Raw genomic sequence first — 23,558 nt, forward strand, 5'->3', positions numbered from 1 at the left:
TCAGCAGGAAAAGACCTTTATCACAGATGAAGAAGAGGAAGCAAAGTCCAGGAAGAGTTAGCCACCTGCCAGGTTTCCAGACTGACTTGGAACCAGTATGGAACTACACAGAGTGCTCTTTTCCAGAAATGCTTAAGGCTCGAGGGATAAAGGATTTAAGAGACAGACCTTTCTCCATTATACACGTGCACGATTCCTCTTTCATTCCTGGAGGTTTCACTTTTGGCTTAATAAGCAATTTTTAAATGCAAGATATTCTAAGTAGTTCTACTATTGTCATCAAGCCATCATTATTACGGTAATGTAATCAGTAAAATATATTTGCCTCTTCAAGTCAAAAAGTGATTGAAATCCTGCTGTACTAATGAAATTAAAAGAATTAGCAAACCCATTAGGCGATTTATGTTTTATATCAAAAAATTTCTCAAAAAGAGTAGAAAGAAAAAAATTAGGCTTCCTATGTGAATCTACTTTTCCTAGTGTAATACTCCACCTACTGGAAACACACTGAATATTATTTAAGGCATATGATGTATATAAAAAAACCAAGAGAACAGATTTTCATATCAATAAAAGTGTATAAATTTTTTAAGTATCAACGAGTGGGAGGAGAAATTCTCATTTCACAACTGAAGTATTCCTTTAATAATATTAAATTTAAAGACATTTATAGCACTAATGTCCCAAACACTATAGAGTTATTTTATGAAATCTGCTAAAAATTTAGCACTTTTTAGGTTTGACTCTGACTTGTTAATGAAAATTTCGAAAATTATTGTAAAGCATTAAAAAAGAAGTCTGAATCTGCATCTAGTAGTTATATTTCAGATTCCCTTCTTAGAGACTTAGTATGAGAAAAGTTTATGTTTTTTGTATATGTTTAGATTTAAAATAATTTTAATAACCATACACTTTAATCCCCACACATAGGGAGTCCCTTAGGTAATTTACGTAACAAACATCAGTGAATTTATTTTAAAGGATTTTCCATAGGACAAGTGTGCCTGCTGGAGAGACAGAAAGAGGGAAAGTGAGAAAAGATCTCCCAGGGTGATGGCCATGCCACAATCCCTTCTCCTCTTGGGATTCTGGGCATACAAATGCAGGCACCAGGAGTGATTTTCAAGGCATGGAGTCCAGGACTCAGACAGCAGTCTGCCATGTGGAGTCCAGCATTTAACCGTTACTTCACCTGCTGGCCCCAGTGAAACTGATTCTACATGACATATTTTCTCTGTAGAACTCCAGGCAAAATGCATTTTGATAACTTGTAAAATGACTTTCTAGAGTAAAGAAAAGGGAATAATGAATAAATGTGTGAGCAAAGGGAAAAAGAAAAAGCAGAGATAAAAGTGAGATGAAAAAAATGGATTTGAAAATAGATATTAACAAACACGATGTTGCTAAAATTGCATGCTTTTTATTAATTAAGTGAAAAAAAAAAAACCCAGAAATGTGAATGGGAATGATTGTGAGAAACAATGTAGACACACAAATATGGTTGAGGTCTATTTTTTTAATTGCCAAGGCACTTGCCAGAGAGACAGAGAGAGAGGGAGATGGAGAAAGTGTCCACCAACAGGGCATGGGTATGTGGCAGTCTCTCCTCTTCCATTTCCCCATCCTGTTGGGGTGTTGAACACACACTCACATGTCCTAGAGTACTTTTGAAGCCACGGGGGTCAGGATTTGAACCATGGTTGGCCATGTGGGATCTGGCTCCTCTGATGCCTCGGTTATGAGGTCAGCCCAAAGTCTTTTTATTTGTTTATTTATTTCTTCCATGATGAGAGAGAGAGAGACAGAGAGAGATGGCACACCCAGTGGGGTCCATCGCCAGCCTCAGTCAGCCCCAGATAACACACACGGCATGTGTATACAGGGAGGTCTGTGGGTTTGAACCTGGACCTTTCCAGGTAGGACTGTATCACACAGCACTGCGGTTTACTGCTGCTCCACTGTCTAACCCCACCCCCCCCCCAGTAACTTTAGTCTTTATTTGCCTTTTTATTCCTTACTTGTCAAGTAAATGCTTCCCAGGGCCATTTAACTTTGGTTTCAGGTAAATTCTTGGGGGTGTTGTGTGGGGGAAGTATTAATAGGGTCATCAATAAAACAAAACTAGCTCTGGTCTGGCGCGGCAAGTGTCATTGATGTCACGGTGTTTATCTGCTGATGTTGGCACGGGTCCGTGTTGAAGTGGGTGGCTACTCTGATGGTCGGATTCTTAAAGCAGGGCCTTTGCCATGACTGGTCTAGTCACAAGCACTTTATCTGAAAGACGACAAACCCTTCACAGGGGTAAGCAAATAGTCCAGTCTGGGGGTGGGTTGTCGCATCAGCTGGGCACCCGCCCATGGGCACACTGGAGAGGATCACGCTGTACAGTGGTGTGCCAACCCCAGAGGCCATCCAGGGCATGGGGGAATAATGGCCCCAGGGTTCTCTGACTGCTGAAAAGGTGGGAGTCCCCTGTGGGAAAAATACACTTACCACACAACCCTTCCATTCGATACCTAGATGTTTACTAAAGAGGAATGCCAAAAAATATGTTCATGATATACATATGTGTGCTAATGTTCATGGCAGACTTATTCATAATGCCCCCAGACTGGAAATGATCCACAGAGCCACCCAAACGTGAATGAATGGCCAGACGGCGGCACACCCCCACATCTAGTACTACCCAGCAGTCAAGGAAGCGACGACAGGCACACCCAACGACAGGCTGAATCTGCAGATCGCGCTGCAGACTGAAAGGAAGCAGCTCAGGTATCACACAGGCTACGATCCCGTTTGTATGAGGCTACAGAATGAGTAACACTAGTCTGGGTCTTGCAGAAACAGAAATTTGATCAGTGGTTCTGGGAACTGGCAGGAAAGAATTCCCGGGGAAACTTCTGGTTACGTAGCCACCACAGTCAAAATACAGAACAGTGTCAAAACCCATTAATCTGTGCACTTAAAGAGTGTGCAGTCCCTTGTATACAATTTGCATTTCAGTAAAGCCGACTGAAAGTAGAGAGAGGGAACGGGAGAAGCTGACCTGAAACAGCGCGCTTAGATTACTCTTTGCAGGCGAGGGGGCCAGGAGAAAGTTTCATCGAAAGGAGAGAGATAGCCACATGTATGTTCCTCGATTGGGAAGGAGCCAGTAATGGACAGAGAGCGAGCTGCGGTGACATTGGCCCTGAGTATGCAAGTGGGAAAGCGGAGGGGCCGGCTTCAGATGGGACTCTCAGCAAGTCCAGTTTTCCTCTGTGCGCTTTTATGAACTCCCTATGATACATACATTTCATTTGATAACTTAGAAAAGCCCACAATAAATAGCATTTATAAAAGAAGAACGGGATGTTTTCTTTATCTGATAAACAATTGGGCAGGGGTTGGACTCATTTCCATTCTGATTCTAAATTATTATTATTTTTTTTAGAGTGATTGTATTTGACTTTATTTATTTATTTAATTTTACCAGAGAGGGACAGAGTGAGAGAGAGAGAGAGAAAGTGAGAAAGTGGTTAGTTACCAGGTCCGGGACTCGAGCTGTGGTCGGCCATGTGGGAGTCCAGTGCTCCTGACCACCATGCGGCCTCCTGGTCCCCTGGTTCTAAATTATTCCAAGTACATTTTATGACTCAAGTTTGCCATCTACATCATAGTTTTTAAGGAAGGAGTTGGAGACCTTTGGGACAGTGCTTTTTGCTCTTGTGTACAGGGAAGGAGCTGGAAAAGGACATTTTCGTATTCCAATATGGGGAAACTGGGACTCAAAGAGGTTTGTGTCTAATCTAGTCCATGGAGTCAGTTGTAAATATTCAGCTTAATTCACATAATTATGTTTTGCAATACCATGGCCAGAGGGGTTAGGGAATTTCCTGAATCCCTGGGAGTGAAGAGCTGCCGTTCACTGCAGCCCAACCTTGAACTTGTTATTTTTAAAGAAATGAAAGTGCACTTTCTGCCATTTTCCTTCCCCCTAATTCAAGGGCCTAATGATTTTCCTAAGTAAATAGCATTCATCCATCAACAAGTCTTTGCCAGCTGACGCTTTAAAACACAGAGAAAATTTAAATATGGTATGTCAAGTCAGACTAAAGTTGAGGGCTTTAGGGTTTTAAACCTATTTAACAAAATAGCATTTTCTTCTTTATTGGCTGGCCTTGTAGGTTTATAGGTTTGCTCAAATTGTGAATGTGGAGTGACTCTCACATGGGGGATATTTAAGCAAAGCTATGTCATGTGTTTTTACCTATTGATCTTTTTAATGCACTGGCTTCAGTATTTAAATGAGTCAGTTTGTTTCTTTAATGGTCTTTCAATAAAGCTAAAGTTGACCCGGATCCTTCTGTGATCACCGCACTGTAATGGCAGAAGGAGACTAATCATAAAAACAAACTCATTTTATGTGGTTGAAAAGGTTATGTTTCTATTGATTTTAACTGTAATATCGTTAAAGTCCTTGATATTAAAAACAACCCAGCAAACACATCCTTTTTACAACAGTGGCTCTATCGATATGACTTTGCCAGTAGGTTCTGGCAGCAATAACAATATTCAGGATGGAGACTAAAAACTGGCATTTTCAGAGGACTGATAACCACATCCTTCAAAGTCTGTTCCAGGTGAAAGAGCAGAAAGGATATCAGGGAAATCGTTATAGACGGAGTAACTTCAGAGCGGGGTAAATAGCTCTGGTCTGAAAGCTTGATTTGATGGTCCATTCTGTTGGCTTCCGGAAAGCGGAGAAGCTCTTCCCCTGGAAACACCACAGCTTCATTTTTATGCCAGAGGGTGCATGAGAGAAAAAGCAAGCAAGCACGCCTCAGCACAGCCTGGTCACACGGAAATGCTCTCTCCTCCAATGCTCCAACCCATCAGGATCCTGGGCACATATGCGCCTGGCATGTGTTTCAACTTACAGGGCCAGGACTTGAATCCTGGTCAGTCACGTGTGATCTGGCTTCTTCTGGACAGTGCTTAACCACTACAGTCCAAATTCCCTCTTGTACCTATGTAGGGGATCTAAATATATTTTTAAAAAGTTTTCTTATTTATTGAGTGAGAGATAGAGACACTCCCGAAAAGTGCTCTCCTCCAATCTCAGCTGGCCTGGATCACAGACATGCATGTGAGCACATGTGCTGAGGGAGGTCCTGGGATATGAACCATGGCCTTTACCATGGGACTCTGGCTGTGTTAACTACTGTGCCACCTCCTGGCTTCTGTGAAGGTTGTGTCTTATTTTTTTTTAAACCTCTCTCTCTCTCACACACACACACACATACAGACACACACACATGCAAACACACACACATATTAATTATAGTTTTGTCATAGGGTGCATGCACTTGCCAGAGAGAGAGAGAGAGAGAGAGAGAGAGCGAGCGAGAGAGAGAGGAGTACCCCCCAGGTGGATGGCTATGTTGCAATCTCTTTTCCTTCATTCTCTTCTCAGAACTTTGGGCACACATACAAGAATGTGTGCCTGGTGTGTTTTTAAGCTGTCGGGTCTGGGACTCAAACTGCCTGCAGTGGGTCATGCGGGATCCAGCCGCCTTAACCACTATACCACCGCTGGCCCCACCCTCTCCAATATTTCAATGATATTTCCTCATCTTAAAGATACTAGAGCATGGCAATTTTTTTAATATATATTTTTGGAAAATTTGTTTATTCCATGAGCAAGTGAGTTATTCCATGAGCAAGTGAGCGAAAGAGAGAAAGAGAGACAGCTCCTCCTCAGGGTCCTCGTGCTGTGACCCACCCCAGACAGTCAGCCAGGATCGTGGGTGCACCTGCACCAGTGTGTACAGAGACCTCAGGGTGCGAACCCAGGACCTTCCCCTGTTGTGCCTCCGTGCCTGTAGGAGTACTGTCACGGCTCACTAAGTGGGGGTGGGGAGAAGGCAGATCACACACACACCTCACAAAGCCGAAGGAACTGAGGCACCGTCAAGGGGGTCAAGCTCAGGGTGCGTGTACAGAATCTGGGACCATTCACTGCAAATGTTTCTCGAGGTGGTCCTGCATGCCCAGGGCTCAGGGACAGAGCAAGCGGTGAGATGTCCAAGGGTAAGAAAAACCCTGGGGCTGTGCCCTTTGAACAGGACAGCAAGCTTCCATGTACACAGCAGCAGCAAAGCCCCCGACCCCAAGAGCATTTCACATCAGATGCAAACTACTCAGGCTGTGACCAGCTCCTGGTTAGCTGAGCCTTGCTAGAAAATCACACAGGGAGGTTGTCGCCTCCCCGCTCTTGCTGTTAGGGCTAATGGCCACGAGAGGGCATCTTAGCACCAACTCAGGACCCGGTCCAGGAGTTGTCCATCAAATCCTCACAGTAGTGGGGCAGACCGCTCCCTCCCTGCCGAACAGGGCAGCCGCAACCCTTCAGAACCTCAGACCGCATGTGAGATACGTTTACTTTTCAGGAAGGAGATAAATTTCTGTGCGATAGGAGCCTGCTTTCAGTAACCTGTGCATAAGAAACAACCTGCTCTGCCTATTGTACTGAAAAATAGCTTCGAGAGTTAAAATCTGTGAGAGTGATTTTAGCGCACTGCAGATGGATATAACAATATAATGCCTCATAGATTGGACTTTAGTTTTCGTGCCAGACAAAATAGAAATCCAGGAACCTTATCTTCTTTCTTGAGAGATGATTTATGTATTTAATGTGCTTGGGGGAAAAAAATGAACTCCCCAACCTTCGGCTTATAAGATTTGGCTATGTTCTGAGAAGGAGAGAGGACTGACATCGCAAACCCTAAGCTGGATCAGAAATTGCATTGCAACTGCATTCCCACTGAGCTGTAAGAAATGTAAAGCGAAGTAAACACATTTTTCTGGAGTGTAGGAATGGAGGCCCTGTCTCACCCTGGAGTGCATAATTCATTTGCAGATGAAATTGCTTTAGAAGAGAAATGAAAAACTTGGAAGTGTTGACGTGTTCATTACGAGTCTTTTCCTGTTTCAGATCAGATGGGTTTGATGGGTTAGAACTTTTCTTGTGTTCTTCTGTATAATTTATTTATATTTATTTATGTGTTTCTTTTAATTGCCAGAGAGTGCATGCATTTGCCAGAGAGAGAAAGAGAGAGACAAAGTATCCCCCAATAGGGTGTGGTCACACCACAGTCCCCCTTCTTCCATTTCTCCATCCTGTCAGGATCTCGGACATGCATGTACACACTCAGTGTGTTTTCCAAGTAGCTGATGCCAGGATTTGAACTGGTTGGCCATGTGGGATATGGCTCCCTTAACTACTGAGGCTGGCCTTATGTAATTTAAAAAAATTTTTTTAAGTGAGATGTTTGCTATAGGATGCATGCACTTGCTAGAGAGACAGAGAGAAGCAGAGATACAGAAGCAAGAAATCACTCCCCCCACCCCTGCAGGGGGCGATGGCCATGCTGCAACCCCTTCTCCATTCTTCTCTTGGGACTTTGGGCACACATGCACATGTGCCTGGCATGAGTTTTAAGCTGTCGGGTCTGAGACTTGAACAGTGGTCGACTATGTGAAAGTCCAATTATACCATCTGCTGGTCCTGGCCCTATATTTTTATGAATATAATTAAGTAACATTACATGGTCCTCCAGGCCTCTTATATAAGCTTTGAGGAGAAGCTCAAATCCTGTTGAGTCCTCTGATACATTCCTCTGCCCCCAGGTTGTTTCATTCCTCCCCTTTCCTGTGCTTCTGTCACCAAACTTAGAACGCAATAGCATTGTCTCCTGTCTGTGTCATCAACGAGCTCTTCTACTGAATTGTGGCTCATGAAGGCAACAGCCACACTGCAGGCCAGGAACGCACTAGGTGCCAAGGATGTGCTAACGTGTTAAACTGCAGATCAGGGAAAATGGACCATATTCCTGAAAAACCCTGTTGATAACAACCCTAATATCTGCTTTCTTATTTTATGCTTTTAAGAAAGAGAAGGTGGGGACCAGCAGATGGCGTAATGGTTACGTTGCAGGATTCCCACGTAGTTGACCATGGCTTGAGTACTGGACCCGGTGGCTTAAAACTCACACTGGGTGCATGCGTGTGCATGTCCACAATCCCAAGAGGAGAATGGAGGAGAAGGGATTGTGGTGTGGCCATCCCCCCTGGGGGATGATTTCCTGCTTTCTGTCTCTCTGTCTCTCCAGTGAGCACTCGCACCCTATAGCTAAAATTTCTCTAAAAAAAGAAGGAAAGAAGAAAGGAAGGAAGGAAGGAAGGGAGGAAGGAAGGAAGAAAGGGAGAAAAGAAGAGAAGGTGGCGTGGTGGTTAAGGAGCTGGATTGCCACATGGTTGACCATGATTTAAGTCCTGGACATGGTAGCTTGAAAATCACGCTAGGCATGTGTGTGTATGTGCCCAAAATCCTGAGGGGAGAATGGAGGAGAAGAAATTGTGACATGACTATCCTTTCTGGGGGACTGATTTCTCACTTTCCTCCTTTATTTCTCTCTGGTGAGCACATGCACGGTGTGACAAAACCCTTATAAATTCTTTTAATCACAAGAAAAAAAAGGGAGTTGGGGAGGGAGAAAGGAAACTAGTACTTTATGGGCCATAGACTATTCTAGGTGTATTTTTTGGTGTATTTTCATTTAGCACACACAAACACCATGAAAATAGGCGGCCTACTCTTATTTCCCAAGTGGGGAGACAGGAATCTGGGAGCTTTCTGGAGAACATGCTGAGAGCAGTAAGTGGAGCAGCCTGTCGGTAAGAGCGCCCCTCAGTTTACCTCCCAGCCTCATCCTCTGACTTCAACGATCATCATGCACAGGGGCTCTGCTTAGACTGAGACCTGCTCAGAGGGAAATCTTATTTTATGTGCTATGGTCTTGATTTTTTTTTTTTTTTGGAGAGGTTTTTGCTATAGGGTGCATGCGCTTGCCAGAAAGAGACAGAGAGACAGAAAGCAGGAAATCATCCCCCAGGGGGGATGGCCACGCTGCAATCCCTTCTCCTCCATTCTCCTCTCGGGATCTTGGGCATGCACTCACACACACCTGCCGTGAGTTTAAGCCACCGGATCTGGGACTTGAACCGTTGTTGACTACATGGGAGTCCAGCGACATAGCCATTACGTCAACTGCTGGCTCCAGTGCTACGGTCTTGTTTTTAAAGATATTTTTATTTATTTATTTCTTCCACTGATGTGCATGCATGAGAGAGGGAGAGAGAGCACCACCCAGGCCCTGGCACTGTGATCTGTCTCCAGCCTTTGCCAGTCCAGGACCCTGAGCAAGTGTGTGCCCAGCATACTTGGGGGGGGGAGGAAGACTCCAGAACCAAACTGTGAACCTTCGCATGTGGGATTTCCTCCCAGAGACTGCATTTTACTTCCATGCCACTGTCTGGCCCCTGTGACCTCATTGCCAGCCCAAACCCTTGCTATTCTCTTCTGCTACATCCCTTTCCCGTCATTGACCTGTTGAGAAGGGGGACCGCCTTGCTAAAACCTCTCTTAGAGGGGAGTTAGGGGAAATGGAAGAAAAGCACATCAAGGGTATGTGTGTCTTCTCTCCCCTCGCTTCTTCTCTCCTGGAGTGAAACCCCTTGAGGGAAAAAGACACATTTTGCTCATCCCTTTCCGAGCTGCCCTCCTGCCCCACCAGCTCATCACAAACTTCTTTCACATGGTAGATACTAAGCACAGATGCAGGGACTTTAAGAAGTCCATAGAAATGTAGGATTGAAGTGTGAGTTTACTTCGGTGTAGAAAGTTTCTGAAAATCCACACGGTCTTTTCACAATACACGTTTTCCACGAACTTTTTGAAGAAAATCTCGTGTTTCTTCTCAAATTTATTTCAATTCGAGCTGAGTTCATTTTGATGATATTCCACGCCAGGAAGTAGCCTCGTGGCACTGTACTGGTGACCACTTTTTGTCGGAGTCAGGCCTAAGGAAGGGTTGCTATTTGGAAATTGGGTGTGGTCAGGGGTAGGCAATAGCTAGCTGTCATCAAGCTAAATTCTTAGTGATGGTCACACGGTTTTAAATGGACAGAAAGTGCAATAGTACTTATTTATTTATTATTTATTTAAAAAATTTTTTTATTAGAAGTTTTTGCTATAGGGTGCGTGTGCTCTCCAGAAAAACAGAGAGAGACAGAGAGACAGAAAGCGAGAAATCACTCCCAGAGGGGATGGCCACACCACAATCCCTTCTCCTTCATTCTCCTCTCGGGATCTTGGGCACGCACGCACACGTGCCCAGTGTGAGTTTAGGATACCAGGTCTGGGACTCGCACCGTGGTCGACTATATGGGAGTCCAGCGACATAGCCATTACGCTAACTGCTGGTCCCAGAAAGTGCAACAGTCTTGAGTGGGACCTTCATTGCACACTGTCGGCAGCCCTGTAGGAACCACGTCTTTGCCTGCAGGCTGCCCGACCTCTGCGTGTGGGGGTGGTCTGAGTGTGCACTGCAGGCTGCTGTGAAAGTCCTGACAAGGGGAGGGACTTGAGGCTCTGGGTTACTGATATCTTGTTTCTTCTTTTTGGTGAGACTTTGCAAAGTCATCCTTCTTTCTGTTCGTAACCAAATAATAAATACCTGCTTAAATGCTTTTTCCAGGACAAAGGATCCAAAGCCCAGCCTACAACCAGGCAAGATATTACAAGAGTCAACGAGGTTATGAGGTTTTGGATGTGTGCCTTAGTTATAAACAGGCTCCTCTGCGGCTTAACCACCATGCCACCTGCTGGTCCCTAAACAGGCTTCTCTGGATATGAGAACTGTGGAAGAGAAAAACCAACTCTGACTCAAACGAGCAGTCTTCAAAAAGTTAATGGAAAATGCATATCATACTAAACTATGCATGGATTTCCCAAATTCTTCCTGCACAAAATAAACACATACTTTAATTCCATTTTAGACTAACTTTTCGAAGTCCTCTCATGTACTGGCCAAAGTGATGAGCAGGATCCCAATATACGGTGTCCTCTCTCTTTTCTTCCCAGATGTCTGTCTTCTCTGGAATCAAACCATGCTAATAATATAAGGAACTAATAAAATACAGACCTATGCTCTCCGTAGAATTAAGCCGAAGCCCGCCTTCCATTACAGTGGAAAGTTCAGTAGTAATGTCCTTGCCGAGAATCCCAATTCGGAGCAGGGAAAGGCACAAGTGCTTCTGGGAGGGAAGGAGCCGAGATCAAATGTCTCATCATTATTCCTGCGGTCGCCTCCCTTCTGTCAAGCGTGCTTGTAGAGCACAGCCGAGGCTGCGAGTTTATCACCCAGAGTAGATAAAAACTAAATTAGCCAAAGGGAAGAAGTTACAGTAAATGTAATTTCAAGCGCAGGGCCCTAGGCTAGCTAGGTCAACTTTCTTTATTTGTTCTGACATCCCTAAAAGGATTTAATGCCTCCAAACAGTATTATTTTCTTTAATAAAGGCTTGCACAGCCTCTGATATTAAAATTTTCAGGAACTTTTACATCTATACGCTTTTTAGTGTTGTTCTTTACTGGCAGAAAGTTCAAGGGTAATAAAGGCACACATTTCAGAATAATTCATTTGAGCTCTGCTGGCTAATTTCAGTCTGGGTTCCATGTTACTAAGAAGAAAGATCTAAGAAAGACAGGCGTTTATGTACATGTTTCCTTAAAGAATCGAGGTGGGTCTTTTATTGATGTGACATTGGTGCTAAAGACCACTCTGGCTTCAGAGTTGAACCTCTTAGTTCTCTTTAACTGTAGAAGTTAGGATTTTTTTTTTTTTTTGAGAGATTTTTGCTATATGGCACATGCACTCGCTGGAGATACAGAAAGACAGAAAGTGAGACATCGTCCCCCCTCCCCGAGAGATGGCCACATTGCAACCTCTTCTCCTCTATTCTCCTCTCAGGATCTTGGACACGGGCCTACATGCGCCTGGCGTGAATTTTAAGTCGCTGGGCTTGGGACTCGAACTGTGGTCGACTATGTGGGAGTCCAACGACATAACATTACAACATCTGCTGGTTGGTCCCAAGTTAGATTTTTTGACTCCCCCACAAAATGCTATTTTACATATTTTAATGAAGTATGTTATTTTATTTTATTTAACCATTGTAGCAGGTTCTGTATGTTATATCTTGTTTGGTGAAAACATTATTTATTTATTTATTTATTTTAGGTTTTTGCCATAGGGTGCATGCACTCATTGGAGAGAGAGAGAGAGGGAAAGTGAGAAATCAGCTCCAGGTGGATGGTCATGCTGCAATCTCTTTTCCTCCATTCTCCTCCTGGGATTTTGGGCATACATGCACACATGCCTGGAGTAATTTTTCAAGGCTCCAGATCTAGTACTCAAACTGCAGTAAGCCATGTGGGAGTCAAACGCCTTATGCACCACGCCACCTGCTGGCCCCGTGGTTTGTTTTAAAACCTTTATATCATTAGTTTTATAGACTTGAGGTCACAGTGCAAAAACTGCTTCTCTACACCTTTTATGGGTTATCTAACAATACACTGTAGAAGTCCTGCTGAGTCAGTTTTCTAAATTAATTTCCTAAGTTGGGAGATGTATTTGAGGAAGGGTCCTCTATAGCATCTGACCAGACCAGCTACCATGCTCAATTGAAAACTAGTTGTAGCACACTGTTTAGAGCATGGGCTTGGGAATCAGGCCAAAGCAGGTATGTACTCAACTCAACGACTTAGTGACCTCTGTCTGTCTGTCTCATCTGTAAGATGGAAATACGGTATCTATCTCATAGGCTTGCTTCTTACATCTAGTATAGCCTACGAAGCACTAAGAAGAGACTGGTGTTCAGCACAGCTAAGAAATATTGGGCCGGCCCCACGGTCTAGTGATTAAAGCAGCTGGATCTCATATGGCCAACTGTGGTTTGAATCCTCGTTGGGCAGCTTGAAATGTATCTCAAAAACATGTACATGTGGGAACCAGCAGTTAGCGTAATGGCTAAGTTGCTGGACTCCCACGTAGTTGACTGGGGTTTGTGTCCCGGACCCAGTGGGTTAAAACTCATGCTGGGCTTGTGTGAGTGCATGCCCAAGATCCCGAGAGGAGAATGGAGGAGAAAGGATTGCGGCGTGACCATCCCCCCTGGGGGGTGATTTCTCGCTTTCTGTCTCTATGTCTCTCTCTGTCTGTCTTCCGCTTTTTGTCCCTATGTCTCTCTCTGTCTGTCTGGCGAGCGCACGTGCCCTATAGCGAAAACCTCTTAAAAAAAAAAAACCAAAAAAACCCAAAAAACCCCCCAAAAAACATGTACATGTGTGGCCCAAATCCTGACAGAATAAAGAATGGGAGAAGGGATTGTGGGGGATGCTTTTGTCCCCTCCCTCTTGCTTTCTCTGTGTGTCTCTCTGGCAAGTGCATACTCCCTCTGGACAGTAATAGTAATAATAATATAGAAATATTAATTGCTTTCACTACTGCTACTAGTACTTATTGTTATTGTTACAGCTTTAATGGGGTTTTCCTATAATGGGTTGAGGTGGAATTTCTGGCATCTTTATTAATATTCTTGAGAAAAAATGTGAACAAAAGAGTATTAGCAGAGTTAATAATTTTTTAAAAGCTATTCCATCAACATCTTTTGCTGAAGAGACTTCTAACATGCTTTCTTTCCCCCCCTTCCATTTCCCAGCTGCAGATGGCCTTCTCTGAGCCAGGTAGAAGGCTGTCTTATTGCCTTCCAGGCTGATCTCATCGCTCTGCCTATCTCTAAGCGAAAGTCCAAACAGTTAATCCAGCAAGTATGCTGCTCAGTATCTCCACGGCTACCCTAATAAAATCCAAAGAGAACACTAACCTCAAAGGACTTATGCAAACCTTTAAAAATGTTCAAAAGTCTTTAAGGGAAACTAACAGGCGTAAGCTGGGTTCTCTTACCTGCTTGTAAAGACAGCAATGAGCCAGCCGTGTGACAGGTGAGGCCTGGCCCTGGGCAATGGTGGATTCCACACCAGACCCGATCCTGTCTTTTGTGAGCCTGGATACCCTATGGGTCACCCAAAAATCTTAATTTCTGTTTTCTCATTTGTAAAATGGGCTGATAGCACTAACTTTTCCCAGCTCATAGAGTTGAGAGTATCAATGTATGAAAGGATTGGGTCATCGAAAAAGTCATGACAGGGACCAGCATATGGCATAATGGTTATGTCGCTGAACTCCCACGTAGTTGACCACTGTTCCAGCCCCGGACCTGGCAGTTTAAAACTCAGTGGTGCATGTGTGTATGTGCCCAAAATCCTGAGAGGAGAATAGAGGAGAAGAGATCGCAGTGTGACCATACTCTCTGGGGGGTGATTTCTCACTTTGTCTCTCTCTATCTCTGTCTGAGACCATGGGACTTTCTTTCTCTAAAAATATATCTGATATAATACAGGTTTTTATTGGGTTAAGACGCTAGATCTTGGGGTTAATTTGTTATAGCAGCTGGTGTTATCCTAATATTTGTCTTTTTCTTTCTACTCTTAGCATGTGGCACACACTACTTGGTAATGAATTTTAAACACTTCCCTGATAATTTTTGGCATTTATATTTAATATGTAACTGAATTTGCAATTGATACAACTGTTTTATAAATTTAGTTGAAATTTTGATTCACAGTAGGTATAAAATGATGATCCTTTTTTTCCCTTAAATTTATTGAGAGAGAATTTTTCTATAGGGCGCATGTGCTTGCCGGAGAGACAGAGAGAGACAGAAAGCAAGAAATCACTCCGTCCCCCCACCCTGGGGGATGGCCTTGCTGCAATCCCTTCTCTTCCATTCTCCTCCTGGGGTCTTGGACACTCACACACACACACACACACACACACACGTATATTCGGTGTGAGTTTCAGGCTCCCATGTCCAGGACTTGAACTGTAGTCAGCCATATGGGAGTCCATTATGCCATCTGCTGGTCCTTAAAATGATCATCTTTAAGAAACACAATGCAGGGAACCAGCAGTTGGCATAATGGCTATGGCGCCGGACTCCCATGTAGTCGACCGCGGCTCACGTTCCAAACCCAGTGGCTTAAAACTCACGCCGGGCACATGTGCGTGCGTGCCAAAGATCTCGAGATGGGGGGTGATTTCTCGCTTTCTGTCTCTCTGTCTCTCTCTGTCTGTCTGGCGAGCACAAGCGCCCTATAACAAAAAGGGGGGTCCCAAAAAAAACTTCAAAAAAAAAAAAAAAAAAAAAAAAAAGAAAAAAAAGAAACACAATGCAATGATGTGTTTTTTTATTTTATATTTTTATTTTTTTATTTGTTTAAAAAATTCCCAATCGAAATAATCAAAGTCATGGTCTGTGGTATAAGAACTGGGGACCTAATCGCCATTTGTTCCTGAAGACCTGTAGCTGCAACGGTGTCTTCACGCAGCTACCACCCCCGGCCAACGCCAGCCTGGATCATGGGCACACGCAATGCCTGGAGTGTACAGGAGACCTCAGGACATGAACTGGGACCTTCTCATGTGACCCAGCTTCATGGAGCACCGCACTACCTCTGTGCCACTGCTGCTGGCCCCAAGAATTATTTTTTAAGGAAGGCTTTATTTTCGCTTGTCGAAAATCCATTAGCTGCTTCTTGGCAAAAACAGAGTGGCCCTCCAGTTAGTTGAAAGCCAAAATGATGCATCCTTACCATCTGTTCATTTGATTTTTAGAGAATATGGATTCTGAGTCTCTGTGCCAGAGACTCTTTGCCTGAACTCTGTTGTCTAACTCCCATCACAGTCCAAAAGTATGTGACAGTTATGGACCATCATCCAAAGGACGTGTCATTTATTCGTTTTTGTTTATTAGCTAGTTTTGCCCTTGGATCAGGTCAGAATATCCGAGAGCTGCCCCATCTCAGCCCTGGCCTCCTTTGCTCGCCCATCATCCCATTCCCCGCCCCGCTCTGCAGGGTTGATTGGGCTGAGTTCCATTTTGAAGTGATGCCTGACTTTCCCAAGGAGGTGGTCCTTCCAGCAGCCTGTAAGAACCACGGCTGTAGAAGTGCTGTGGAGGCATTGCAATGCTGTTTCAGGACCCACTACCTAACAAGGGGGACAGGTGGTCTTCATTTCAAAACAATCTGAAGAAACACAGCAAAATATCAATATTTGCAATACTTGGGCCGTGTGTGTGCGCAGGTTTATGTTTGGTTATTTTCTGTACTTTTGCTTTTTTTTTTTGGAGAGGTTTTTGCTATAGGGGGCCTGGGCTTGCCAGACAGACAGAGAGAGACAGAGAGACAGAAAGCAAGAAAGCAGCCCCACGCCCAGGGGGATGGCCACGCTGCAATCCCTTCTCCATTCTCCATTTGGGATCTTGGGCACACATGCACATGCGCCCGCCATGAGTTTAAGCCACCGGGTCTGGGACTCAAACTGTGGTCAACCACATGGGAGTCCACCTACGTAGCCATTATGCCAACTACTGGTCCCTACTTTTGCATATTTTAAAATAAAAATAATTAAAACAATAATGTTGCTCAATTGCTTCTCAGCTAGAGGTATCCACTTTCAAAACTTCATGATCATCCTTCTGGATATTTCTCTGTTAAGCAGTAATTCAGAAACGGTGCCCGTAAGCACTGAAGTGTGATAGGCCCAGGTTCAGCCTTGTTACTACTACTTTCTAACTTTGGGTGAATTTCTTTCTTTCCCTTTTTTCTTAAGTTTATTTATTTTTCCATGTGCTGGAGAAATAAACACACACACGCACACCGAGAGAGAGAGAGAGAGAGAGAGTGCGAGCGAGCACCAACAGGATCCAAATGCTGCAACCTGCCCCAGCCTTCAGTCAGCCCTGGGTCACGGGCGAGCATGAGCCTGGCATACTCAGGGAAGCTGATGGACTTGAACTGGGAACCTTCTCAGTGAGATTGCCTCACAGAGTATTGCACGTTAGTGCTGCCCCACTGCCTAGTCCCGGTTCTATCACACTTTCTGAGTTTTAGTTTGCACGTCTTTAAAATGGGATATTCATGGCGCCTACCTCATAAGGGTTTTGTGAGATTTCAATGAGAAAACGTGTGTAAACTGCTCCACACAATACCTTGAGCCTATCAGCATTAGTGCATGTGAAGTGTCCTCAGGTGTGTGACAGCGCCAGTGTCCCTGGGCTGGACTGTTTTCTCTACCGGTACTTATAACCCATGGTATTAAAGGAAATCAAAGGGACCATTTATTTTAAAAGTTTCAGTTCTCTAGAGGAACTGGCATCGTTTGTCCTTATGAGTTGTGTACTTCTGGGTGCCGCGAAGTTCAGAGTCAACTTTGTGCAAGCCGATAAAAAATAATTGTGCTCCTATTTCCCCTTTCTTGGGGCCTTACTTTCTGTGACTTCCTTTAATTCTCTCATTTAATTCCCTGCAACCCCCCTTAGGTCCCTGTACAACGCGGTTGACAAGAAAGAAAGGAAAGAAAGTGAAAAGAAAAAACCCCCTGGAAAACAAAAAGGAAGGAAGGAAAGTGGAGAGGATGACTCACACGAGGCCTTGACATTGTTCATTGCAACGTGTGGTTTTTGTATTCATGCTAACCGGCGTGAGTTTTCATTGCATATAAGACTATTTCAGACACTGCCTGAGCCCGGTTTGTTTACATTTTGACTGGCATTAAGCCTTAAGCTATTATCCCCGTGCAATGGTGAGTTTTCATAAATGACGCCACTCGAGGGTTGTCACGGGCTCTGGTTCACTCTGGTCTCTGATAGCTACTAGAGTCGGCTCTTCATTATCTGTGGAGACTGGGCACTTTGTTTGTTGGCAGCAAATGTTTCATCCAAGGTCAATTTCCCTCAAGTGCCCAGCATGTTTCAGAGGGTGTGTGCTCAGGGAATGCAAATTAATTTAATGTTAGCTTTAGCCAAACCCAGCTAGGAAAGTAAACCTGCTTTTAAAAACACCATAAACACTGATAAACATCGTTTAAATTAAATGATGTTTGAGCAGGTATAAACGCCTAACAGTTCACCTTAAACCATTCCATAGCACTTTAAACTCATCTTTGAACTAGCCTTATGTCTGTCCTTCAATGGTAAATCAATTTTACTTTGAAATTAGTTTATATCTTTGCCACTTTATTTCATTAAAACTGGGGGCTATCAGGATAGGTTGCTGATATATGTATGTTTCATATTTAAAAGGTTTTCTTTGTTTTATTACAAAAATGCAATACCTGTTCATAATAGAAAATGAGGGAATATGTAAGACTCTAGAGGAAATAAATCCATAAATAAGCACAGTTATAATCCCTTCACATGGAAATAGTCATTATTAGCATTTTATGATATCTCTTTTTATTCATTGTTGAGATTGTAGAAGTTCTCAAGATGGGTTTGTAGTTTTTTTCTTTCAAGACAAAAATGAGGGTGTTTTGGAGTGCTAAAGCCACCTTTAGAGTTACATCAACGCTCTGTAAGACCTCCCTATTTGAAAGAAAACAGGCTTTGGGGGCAAGGAGTCTTGGGACCTGTTTTTCACAGGAAGGAGTCATAGCTTTTCTTTATCTGCCATCTCCTACCTTTGTTTTTCTTCTTCAGGAGAGGGCAGTGCTGCAGGGAAGACTTTGGGCTGGATGGGAGAAGCTGGGCTGAGGACCACCAGAACCCCCCAGCCCATGAAGTCTTTCCCAGCTGCATTCCGGTAGGTTGAAGCATCTGGTTTTCTAAACACTAATTTTACTATCTGACAGAAGGAGGGAGGCTTACTGCAGCCATTTCAAAATTAAGAAAGGCCTGAGACCTTCTGACCAAGTGCTGAGTCATGGGGAGATACACCTATCTGAAGAGAGGCCAGATTCTGATTGATTCCTAGGGCAGAATTCCTTCTTGCTCCCTGGAGTTCTTGTCACACTGCTCTTTCCCCACCCCAGAGTGCAGTGCATCCAGTGTTTCTCGTAGTCATGCCTCCCTCCTTTCTCTAGAACTGCATTCTGCCCTCTTTGGGGAGTTGCCCCAATTCTCCATTCTAGCCCTGAGATCTGATTAGGGCCCATTGGTCATTCTCTCCTCTTCCTCCAACAGGGTGGGCTCACTAACAAGAACAATGTGACTACATGCTGAGTCATAGGGAGAGCTACATGAGGAAGAGGCAGATAAGAAACCAGGCATGGGTATTGAAGGAGTCAGGATAATTACTCAGGGGAAACAACTGATGGATAGTAATGAGGAAATATTTGCAGGTGCTTGTACTTTGTACTTATAAACACTGAGAACATGTTGAGCTTTTCAAGACAGTTTGATGGTACATGCTGACTGTTTTCCTGTAACTGGTTACAGAAATAAACTCCCTTCTTTTCCAGTCTTGCCCCTTGTTTCATGGATAGTGAGAAGAAGCAGTTGAACTTAGTTTGGCTGGTAACAAAATTAGGACCCTTCTGGTAGCAAAATTCAGAAGCCATAAACCTGTACTCCTGTGACCGTATTTTATGAAATGTGACCAATAAGGCTTACTACAATAAGGCTTGTAGTAAGAGGAAATTAACTCAGTTCTGAGAGAGAGGCAGAGATGATAGAGGGGTAGAGTGAAAGGGTAAGGAAGGGAGGGAGAGGGGGGAGAGACAGAGATACAAATGGAAAGACAGAGATGGGCCCATGGCATTATAAACTATAATTTTAATCCTCCAGGAATTCTGCATTTTCTTCCCAAGTTTTTGTTTGCTCTTTCTTAAATTTTATAATTCTATGAGCTATCCTAGAAATTTCCTACAACAATTAGTTCTGCATTGGTTTTCTGTTCTTTGCAACCAGAAGAATCCTGTGCAATAGAAGCAGTCTCTTCCCCAAATCCTTGAGGTGCCAGGATTCTCTGCAATGCTCTGGCTCCTCCACTATCTAGATGTCTGGCATTCTATGCCTCAAAATCCCCAAGTTTGTTTCTTTGGTTATTTATTTATTTATTTATTTTTAAGGATTTTTGTTTTAGGGTATGTGCTCTCTCTGGATAGAGTCAGAGAGACAGTGAGAGGGAAAGTGAGCATATTACAATCCCTTCTCCTGGGATTTTGGGCACAAAAATCACGCTCAGCATGATTTTTCAAGCTGCCGAGTCTGGAACTCGATTGCATTTGGTCATGTGAGAGTCCAGCTGCCTTAACCACTACACCACCTTTTGCCAACACCCCACAGGATTATCTTTTTGTTTGTTTGTTTATTTATTTATTGCCAGAAATCACTGTCCTCACTGGAGAGAGAGAGAGAGAGAAAGAGAGAGAGAGAGAGAGAGAGAGAGAGAGCCAGAGACAGTGAGAAGGAAAATGAGAAATCACCCCCTTCCAGGGGGATGGCCAAGCCTCAATCCTTTCTCCTCCATTCTCCTCCTAGGATCTTGAGCACACACACACACACACACACACACACACACACACACACACTCATGGCATGAGTTTTAAGCACTGGGTCCAGGACTCGAACCACAGTCAGCCATGTAGAAGTTCAGTGATGAAACCACTATGCCATCTGCTGGCCTCCCCTCCCCGCCAAGGTTTTAAAATAGTCTGTTCTTCTCCTTTCTTCAGGTCAATCTCTGACTCACTGTGGCTAAGAGTGAGGGTTAACCCTATCAGCTCCTAGGGCTGTGGTGGGTCTCCTCTGTAACACTGTCTCTAAAGCCAATTGCTTTTTTAAACTTTAATTATTATTTTGCAATGGCAAAATGGCAAGATAAGTCACTTTCTTTAAGAGTGGTGACAGATTGGGTAGTTTGAAATTAGAGATTGTCTAATCAAAAGTCAATGAACACAATGTTGATAAGATCGTATAGTCCCATCTGTCTGCTGAACTTGCTGGCTTTTCTGAACAAAATTTGAGTCATGGTTAAAGATGAGCTTAGCGTGTGCACAAAAACATTTGCTGCACCTCACGTGTACCAGGCCCTGTGTGAGTCGTAGGGTGTGCAGTAACCCCAAGATCACATTATTTACACCTCATTGACTTATAGGTACAACGAGCTGTAACAGCACACTGTCGTCTTCCCAGGGAAGGCCTCCCCTTAAAACACCCTTTACTATTTCTTGTTAAAGGCCATGTGCAAACCCCGTATCAAGTTATGAATTTGACATCTACCAGCACTCGAAAGAGACAGGGCCTGTGCTTTTTCTGAACTTCCACTGTATCCAGCCGAATCTGAATGAGGTCTGAGAGGCTGCAGAGCCCCTGCCAAATGACACTCCACTCTGACAGAGCAGCATCCTCCCGCTGTTCTTTTCCCTGACAGGTATCTATTTCGAACTCCTTCTAGAGAATGCAGCGACAGCTTCTGTCCTTGATCTTTTGGCTTTGTTCCCAGGGAGACCTCCTCATGTTATGTTTTATTCATGGTGTCTCCCAGGCTGGTTTCTTCATTGGTGGGGGTAGGGCGATGAATGAGCCTGAAATAAAACTTGAGTGTCATAATAAAACCACCCCTTTGTGCACTGAAAACCTACAACAAGAGTCGGAGATTCTGGGCAAAGATGGTGGTTTGAGGGTATTTCAGGCAAAGCCTCCACGGAGAAAAAAAAAATGTTATTCATATTGTTTTGGAGCCGTGAAGGAAATAGGTCAGATAAACCAAAATAATTTTTGTTGGGAAACATGAGATGCTTCAGCTATCTGAGAATGCTGAGGAGAAACATAGCGAGGTGGATAAAAATGGCAGACGGATAGGTGGATCTAAAACTGGGAAAGCCACCAAGAACATTTGACATTTAGAGTAAACATCCATTCTACCATTCCCTAAAATATATATTCATCATCAGTTTTGTCATTACCTGTCCTATGAAAATTCAGTATCTTTCAATGTCAGTAGTTGAGCACCTGTAGGTGAAAGTCTAATAAACATCATGTCCATCTGTCCCAATACTCACAAACAAAACCAGTGTCCAAGGCAGGGCATTGACACCGTCGTACTAGACTATATGGAACTTATCTGCACGTATATGTGTACCTTAAGAGTGATGGTTTTCTCATGCCGGCTGATGTTCACACTGTGGGGCTGTCCGTTGGCCATGCTCCTGTGGTCCACATCGATGTTATATGGCTCTTTGGTGCCACCCAAGTTGTATCGAACCTGTAAGCTTCCTAAATAAGACAAAGGAGAGACACGCACTAATTTCTTTGCTCTGTTTCTTTCTAACATCACTTCCTTCCACCTCAGCCTCTTGGGTTTCCATTAAACCATTTCCTCCCTCAAAGAATGCCCACAGATACCATCCAGTTTTGAATCTGGATTCCCAAGCGTGGAGCCCACTGCTTCCTAAGGGCTAACAGCACTGCTAGGCTCACGTGCATTTACAAGCTGCCAACAATGAATCCTGGTAACCGTCAGCTCTACGTCGAAGTAGTAAATGCTACATGAATGGTGCAGGTTGGGACTGTGGCTGGAAATGAAGAATGCAAATATATACAATACAGGACTATAGAGATGCCTGCAGGCCTCACAAAATACCATGTAAAATAAAAAATAGATGCAGAGTGCGAGGGTGGTCTCCCGCCATCAGTGAAGTGTGACATTCGGTGTATAAAAGAATCATGAGCATACAATATTAAAGATAAACATAATTTACAAAAGATAAATACATGGGGTTTTGGGTGGCCTCACTGAGACCAAGAGACAAAGTAAAGACTTTTATTCTAGGTTAGAGACTAACCAAACGCAAATGAAAGGGAAAGATAGGCTGCGGTCTCTTTCCTGCCCTCAGTGATAGGTCGTTTTCTCTCAGCATTGTCTTCTTTACCTCCTTGCTTCTCCTCAATAATGACAAAAGATATTCAGAAAGACTAACAGGACATTACAGATCTCACTTTTAGTTAATCTCCACAGCAAACATAACTTTTATTTCTTATTTATGATTTTAAAGACATCGTTTTTTTTTTTTCCTGTTTTTCATTCAGATTGGAATTTCCATGTTGTTAGTAGCCTTTGGTATATCAGAATTTAAAAATGGAGACAGCCATCCAGCAAGGGTTTGATCAACTGTAAGCCACCTCCTGCATTTTTCGTTGCCTCTTTAGTTTTCTTTGTAGAAGAACAAAACTGGTATTCTGATTTTTAAGTTACAAAGTAAAACATAATACTTAAAATGGAGAAAGTAAACAAAAAGAAGGTCACCTGAAATCCCACCATTCGGAGATAACTGCTCTAAATATCTTGGCAGCATACCCTCCTGGACATGGCTCACACCTACGTCTACATCATCTGCATCTGTATTGCCTATGCACCTGTACACACATGCGCAAATAAATGCAATGTTTCCTAAATGCTGCCCTTCCCGATTTATCATTCTAGCAACACATGCAGCACTTGAAATGTATCCCCATGTTCCTGGAGTTGAAAGAAACATTTGTTAGGATAATCGATAATTAATTGCATTTTCTATTTTTGCGTTCTGAATGATATTCAACAACCTTCACTATTTTTGAGTATTACCTTAGTGTTTTATCCTTGATTCCTTTGCCTTTAGCATTTCAACTAAGTGCTGTTGCTGTTCATCTCCTAAATTCACCTACATTCAGTTGCTCTTTTCCATTTTAAAGATGGAGGCCAACGGCCTAGGCTGGTGCTGGCAATGCCCTGTATGAAATCCACAAGAGCTCCCCGGCCGATGCGGCCCCAGGCAGAGCGTCTGGCACGT

The 23,558-nt window shown here is 43.6% G+C and overlaps 1 protein-coding gene across 1 annotated transcript in view; it reads right to left on the reverse strand.

Annotated features, from left to right (window-relative positions):
* CNTNAP2 (contactin associated protein 2) overlaps positions 1–23,558 on the reverse strand; it is a 1,579,711-nt gene that overhangs the window by 152,641 nt on the left and 1,403,512 nt on the right. Inside the window, exon 20 of the mRNA XM_006139900.2 lies at positions 21,872–22,005. Within this exon, the coding sequence (XP_006139962.1) occupies positions 21,872–22,005 (134 nt within the window). The remainder of the gene's footprint in view (positions 1–21,871; positions 22,006–23,558) is intronic.

This window comes from Tupaia chinensis, unplaced genomic scaffold (genome assembly GCF_000334495.1).
Source record: "Tupaia chinensis unplaced genomic scaffold, TupChi_1.0 Scaffold000010_1, whole genome shotgun sequence".
NCBI lineage: Eukaryota > Metazoa > Chordata > Mammalia > Scandentia > Tupaiidae > Tupaia > Tupaia belangeri.